The 5903-nt window shown below is 56.3% G+C and overlaps 2 protein-coding genes across 2 annotated transcripts in view; both read right to left on the bottom strand.

Moving 5' to 3' along the window:
* Positions 1-2059, bottom strand: part of KLK10 (kallikrein related peptidase 10) — a 10004-nt gene extending 7945 nt beyond the window's left edge. Inside the window, exon 1 of the mRNA XM_030886310.2 lies at positions 2026-2059. Within this exon, the coding sequence (XP_030742170.1) occupies positions 2026-2059 (34 nt within the window). The remainder of the gene's footprint in view (positions 1-2025) is intronic.
* A 58-nt stretch (positions 2060-2117) lies between these two features.
* KLK11 (kallikrein related peptidase 11) lies at positions 2118-5337 on the bottom strand. Its single transcript, XM_004710456.2, has 5 exons — positions 5273-5337; positions 4439-4600; positions 3732-4067; positions 3006-3142; positions 2118-2590 (listed from the first exon to the last, which is right to left on the bottom strand). Exons 1-5 carry the CDS (start codon positions 5310-5312, stop codon positions 2438-2440), a joined length of 828 nt encoding a protein of 275 aa, XP_004710513.1. The 5' UTR covers positions 5313-5337; the 3' UTR covers positions 2118-2437.
* Between the last annotated feature and the right edge of the window lie 566 nt (positions 5338-5903).

Genomic DNA, 5903 nt, shown 5'->3' with positions numbered 1-5903 from the left:
TCTCACCATTCCGGTGTGGGCAGAACCCTTCAAGGTGGGAAGAGGGAACTCCTGGTTCCCCAGGCACCTGTGGGGTGGAGGAGATGGCACTGCAGACAGGTCATGGAGAGCGAGAGAGGAAGACAAACACGCCGACAGGGAAATGCGTACCTCAAGTGCAGAGTAAGACAAGCCAGATGGTGGCGGGCAAGTCAGAGGAGTGGAAAATGGAAGGGAAGACAAAAGACAAGAGACGACTGGCTCAGAGACAGGGCCCGAGGGAGACAACAGGAATAGTGGGGAGGATGAAGCAAGCCCCAAAGCTCAGTCACAGAGAGACAGGGAAGGGGGAGAAGGGGAGAGGAAGAAGAGATATAGGAGGAGGAAGGTTTGGGATCTAACAAGATCGGGGTTCATGCCACTGGGGCACAGCTAGAGTGAGCATCCGGCGCCAGCGTGTGTCTCTGGGTAACTGGGATGGAAGGATTCTGCATTGCATCTCTGTGTGACTATCCCAGGCCCTCCCTGCTACTAGCTGGTCTCTGAGTGACTCCCAGCATCCTGAATTGCAGAAGGCCAGCCCAAGGGCATTCACATCACCTCAGCCCAGGGCTCTTTCTTTCTGGTGTGAACTGGGAGGGGGGCCACACGGCCAGTCCTCCTCCAAGTCAGCAAGCCTCCATCCCCCCTTGTTCCAGGTGAGCAGACAGTCGAGAAAGATCCCGGGTTCCGGACTCCAGATTCCAGACCGAGCCTCTTTCTTCCATGGCGAGAGGTCGGTCTAGAACCTGGATAGGGCTGTCCAGTAGCCCATTCTGACGCGGTACAGATGTTCTAGGGGTGCTAACGGCTAAGGCATTGGCCACCTGTCACTGGGGCACACCTGAAACGTGGCCAGGGCCAATGAGAAGTTGCATTTAAGATTTGTGACATGTTTATAGCCATCTTTGAGGAGAAGCTACCCTCCAGGCCCGTTGGGATGAGCTACTTTCCATCGCAGGAGTTGGAAAACGAGAGTGATTGTGCCCTTCTGCTACATCTTACTACCTGCAGGCACCTTGCTTTGGAAGCGTTGCAAGCGAGGGTAAACCGCGCAGAGTAGGCAAGAAAGCTTTGGTCAAGGCAGCCCTCTTTAGTAGTGAGGAGGCTGTGAGGTGTCTCCAGTGAGTCACACCTCGGTTCTTGGCTTCTCGAGAGAAAGAATTCACGCCGAAGCCTGGTTTGTCATTAAAGTGGGTTTTGTTTTTTAAATAAAGGATGGGAGATGTTTTACAGTCTCAGAAGAGTACACACTATTTCGGGGAAGCGTGCCAAACCCCATGGAAGCCATGCTGGGGCAGCCACGCAGGGGCCCACAAAGGAATATGTGCAACCTCGTGGGACTGCACGCCCACCCGTGGCGACCTGAGGCCAGAGAGGCCATGGCACAGCCAAGCTCGGAATCGGGGTAAAAAGAGCCGGCCTTCTGCTGCCAGGATATTTTAAACCTCTGGCCTCTGGGGAGGCATGGTGGAAGGTATTGGTCAACCCCATTGGCTGAATGAAGCCCATCTGGGTGGGGTGATGAGTCTGAGGCTAGATTTGGGCCACCCAGGTGTAAGCCCCACCTAGCTGTGTATATGTCTGTTGTCATAAATTGGAGCATGCCCAGTTAGTCTTCATAGGAGGTTAGTGCTTACCTGATTCCTTCCCAAGCCCCTCTATGGGGCCTGTACAGGCATGGGAGGGTCAGCCCCCTCTATCCCTATCTTGACTGTCTAACAAGGCTACCCAGCTTTGAAGCCTTGTTCTTCTATGTAGGGCAGTGGTTCGAGACTCTGTGGGTCGAGACTCTGCTGGCGGTCAAACGACCCTTTCACAAGGGTCGCCCGATTCATCAGAGTAGCAACATGATAGTGATGAAGTAGCAACGAAAATAATTTTATGGGTGGGGGGTCACCACCACATGAGGAACTGTATAAAAGGGTGGCGGCGTGAGGAAGGTGGAGAACCACTGTTGCAGGGGTTGTGCGAACCACGAGCAAGTGATTTTGTGTCTGCGCCCACCGGATAAGAGTTTTGGTGAGGAATCCATGGCCATGCCTGCAGACCAGATTCGGGTTTTAAGAAGGGCTCAGCACTCAAGACGCCCACTTATCCAGCCAATTTTTTTATTGAACCCTTTGGCGAATGCCGAGAAGTGGCAACTTGACAGTGAACAAAACTACATGGCTGCCCTTGTCACCGTCACCCAGCAGGCACACACCGAGAGTGGAACAGCCAGGCCGCGCGGATTCCAAAGTGTGAGCTCATCCCAAGCTCCTGCGCACCTGCGTTCGAGGAGACCAGCCGTGAGGAAGTCCATAGGAGTGGGTGGGGGTGGGTGGAGGGGTGGCTTCGTGAAGTATTGAACGGGATGACAAGCACACCACCCGATCACAAACCAAAGTGGCTGGGCTGCGTGGCCAAGTGGCTCTGGCTAATTGCTCTTCATGGTCTTTTGAATCCAGTCCACGTATTTGCAGACCTTGGTGTAGACCCCCGGCTTCTTGGTGACGGCACAGGGGTCCTGGCCCCAGGAGATGATGCCTTGCAGAGACCCGTTACACACCAGAGGTCCCCCAGAGTCACCCTGGGGAGGAGGAGAGAGGAAGCCCATCAGAGAAGGGGGGCAAGATTGGGTGTGGTGTTAGAGAGCAGATGAGATGATGTGGGAGGTGGAGGTTGGGGCAGGAGTTGGCGGTGGGCTTCGCCACAAGGCTGCATAGGCCATTGGGTTTCGGAATGGGACTAGGGGTGGGGTGAGAAGGGAACATGAGTTTGGGGATGTTGGGGTGGGCAATGGCAGTGGGGTTGGGGTAGAGATGGGGCTGGGGTAAATGTGATGATAGTGGACGCAAGGGCTGGAGAGGGAGATGGATCTGGGGTTGCAGAGGTGGGGTTGGGGTCGAAGGGTGAGATTGAGGATGGGCAGGAAGACCGAGTTTTCCTGAGATGGGAGATGGGGGTGGGAAGGTCGTGGGGAAACCCAAGCCCTACCCTCTGACCTGGCAGGAGTCCTTGCCCGATTCTCGAACGCTGGCGCACACCATGCTGTCTGTGATGTTGCCCGGATAGGCGTCCTCACACTCCTGGTGCTCAATGATGGTGATGGAGGCACATCTCAAGGCGTGGGGCAGGTGCACTGTGAACACAGCAGGGGCCAGCGTGGGAAAAGGAGTCCCTGTCCTCACGTGGTTGGTGGAGGCGCTAAGCCCCGTATCTCCCTTTGCCTTCTGGCTCCCAACCTTCTAATCCCTTTGCTGGTAACACGGGCAATAATCGTGCCACTGAAAGCATGCCACTGCCATTCTTTATGCCAGCAGGTCTATCGACATGATCTCTGATCCAACCCTGGTTAGGAAGGGACAACTGTTGCTATTTGATCGTGAAGGAAATTAAAAAAAACAAACAGTTCAGAGGTAGGAAGCCACTTGCCTAAGGTTGTACCACTTGCCTAAGTTTGTACCACCCCAACTTGCCTAAGGTTGGTACACAAGCAAGTGGTGGAGCTGGAACTTCCCGTCCATCTGTCTGAACCTCTGTCCCTCACCTTCCTCGGCTCTCAACGGAATGCTCTTCCGCTCAACGGATCCCACCAATGACACCCCCCAACCCCAACCTCCGCTCACATAACCGAGTCTCATTTTTAAAAGCTTCCTCCGGCTGCTCCCCATCAAGGCCAACCCCCAGCCCCGCCCCACCCCCACGTTCCCCTTTGGAGGAGCCCCTACACTGGGGGCTCGAGGTGGTGCCCCAGCCAGAAATGAGGCAGCGGGTGCCTGCGGTGACACAGTGGGATGACAGGATGAGGGGTCGCACAGCCCGTGTGATGATAGCGGGGCTCGCCATCTTCACCAGCATGATGTCATTGCGGTGGTCTTTGTTAGGGAGGCTGTTGTTGTACCCGGGGTGGGGGTAAGACTCAAAGGCGTTTCGGGTCTGCTCACAGCCATCCTGTCTCTGGAGGTTGTGCTCCCCCAGGTGAGCTATGTAGCTGCTGAGGTGGGAGAGAGGACAGTCAGAGATGGGGAAGGTTGGGGGTGGGTGGGTGGGGAGACACAGAGGAAGAAATGAATGGCACCCATGAGATGGAAGGTAGAGGGGCAGCTCTGCTTCCAAACCTCATTCCCAGCTTCCCACCACAGCCCCCGTTGGAGACATATCAATCCCAACCCAACACCGAGCCTTCATCCAAAGCACAGCCTCCCCTCCCAGTGCCCAATCCATTCCAGTTTCAACAGCACCCCGACCACCCCCCCCACCGTCACCATCCCCGCTCCACCTTCAGCTGCCACTCCATCCCCACCATCAATGCTAACGCTCGCCCATCCCCCGACATTCACCCTCACTTTCCCCCCAGACACGCATGTCTTGTCTGCCTCCCAGACCCACGTCCACCCATCTCCAGCCCCCTCCCAGCCCGGCCCTGGCCCCCGCACCCACGGCTTGCGGCAGTGGGCTGCGGTCAGGAGCCAGCTGGGAGCGATGAGCGTTGCCCCGCAGAGCAGCCGGGTCTTCTGGAACAGGGCCACCTGCCAGGGCTGGGAATGAGGGGTGCATTCGTACCCCTTGATGATCCTGGTCTCTCCCCCTACATGCCCTGGAGGGGGTAGGGGTAAAAGATGGGACTCAGGCATGAGGGGGAGGTTAAGGGTGGGAGGACCCCTAGAGGTAGGGGCAGCAAAGCGAAAAGAGTGGGTTACTTGGGCCACACTTTTTTTTTCTTCTAATCTGGATCCAAAAACCCAAACCAGACACACTGCCATAGAGTTGAGGCTGACTCATCGTGACCAGTCTCTTGGGCAGGGCAGAATAGCCCCATGGGTTTCCAAGACTGGAAACTAGGAAGTATAAAGCCTCATCTTTCTCCCAAGGAGGGCCTGGTGGTTTTGAACTGCAGATCGAATGGTCCACAGTCCAACCGGGAGCCACTACACCACCAGGGCTCCACAGGTGGCTCAGGCATCCGAATAAGGATGGTTCCAGGCTGGTTGCTGAGTCACCATGGTCCAGAACTCTATGCAGGTGTCTCCCACCCCCCACTCCAGCTGCCTTCCCTGCCCCCCTTCCGCCCCCCGGACCTTCCAGGACCTCTCCTCATTCTTTCGTCTGACACGACACTGGATACACCCCAACTCGCATTCCGGCTCTCTCTGTACAGACACATCCGACTTGTCAGGACCCGGGCATAGGTGGGTGGGGTGGGTGGAGGGGAAGGGGATCCTAGAGATTGGAGCGGGAGCTCCCTTGCCCTGCCCCTCCCTCACCATACCTGTCACCAGAGCAAGCGTGATGAATCGCAAAATCCTCATGGCTTGGGTCTGAGACAGGCACCTCTTCAGTTCTTCTGGGAACAAGGGGATGGACACAGGGATCAAATCACTTTCCCAGGAGATAGGGGTGTGCATGGATGGCCCCTCCTCTCACCCCCACCTGCTCCTACGCCCTGGGAGGAAAACAACCATAAAAACAACAACAAAGATCAGGCTCCCTGCCATCAAATCGATGCCCACTCATAGACTCTAGAGGGTTTCCCAGGTTGTATATCACAGGAGAAGCCTCACCTGCAAGACTACCTCCCTGCCCTCGAGTCGATCCCGGCTCCTAGTGACCCCTTTAGGGCCGGGTGGAATGGTCCCTGCGGGTTTCTGAGACTGTAACTCTTTGGGGGAGTAGAAAGCCTCCTCTTTCTTCCCCAGAGCGGCCAGTGGGTTCGAACTGCTGACCTTGCTTATGGTTAGCCCAACCTGGGAACCACTCTGCCACCAGGGCTCCCTAGGAGACACCAGGGGGCTTGGGTGGGGAGCCCCTGGATTTTTTCACAGCACCCCAACCTCCAAGGTCTTAAGGAAGTGTGGAGTGGAAGGTAACTTTGGAAGGGGGCCTGGCTTTGGCTAGAGCCT

Source organism: Echinops telfairi, unplaced genomic scaffold, assembly GCF_000313985.2.
Source record: "Echinops telfairi isolate 266 unplaced genomic scaffold, ASM31398v2 ScPeMD7_655;HRSCAF=1070, whole genome shotgun sequence".
Lineage (NCBI taxonomy): Eukaryota > Metazoa > Chordata > Mammalia > Afrosoricida > Tenrecidae > Echinops > Echinops telfairi.
Note: the sequence above shows the minus strand (reverse complement) of the source record. Positions and strands in the feature narration are given on the sequence as shown.

Bases quoted from the DNA above. Each gene is read 5' to 3' on its own strand.
- KLK11 (XM_004710456.2), bottom strand. From the start codon at position 5,312: ATGAGGATTTTGCGATTCATCACGCTTGCTCTGGTGACAG. The intron at 4,601-5,272 runs GTATGGTGAGGG...TACCCCCTCCAG, and splicing joins CACGCTTGCTCTGGTGACAG to GGCATGTAGGGGGAGAGACC. The intron at 4,068-4,438 runs TGCGGGGGCCAG...GCCATTCATTTC, and splicing joins CCACTGCCGCAAGCCGTGGG to TTCCTCTGTGTCTCCCCACC.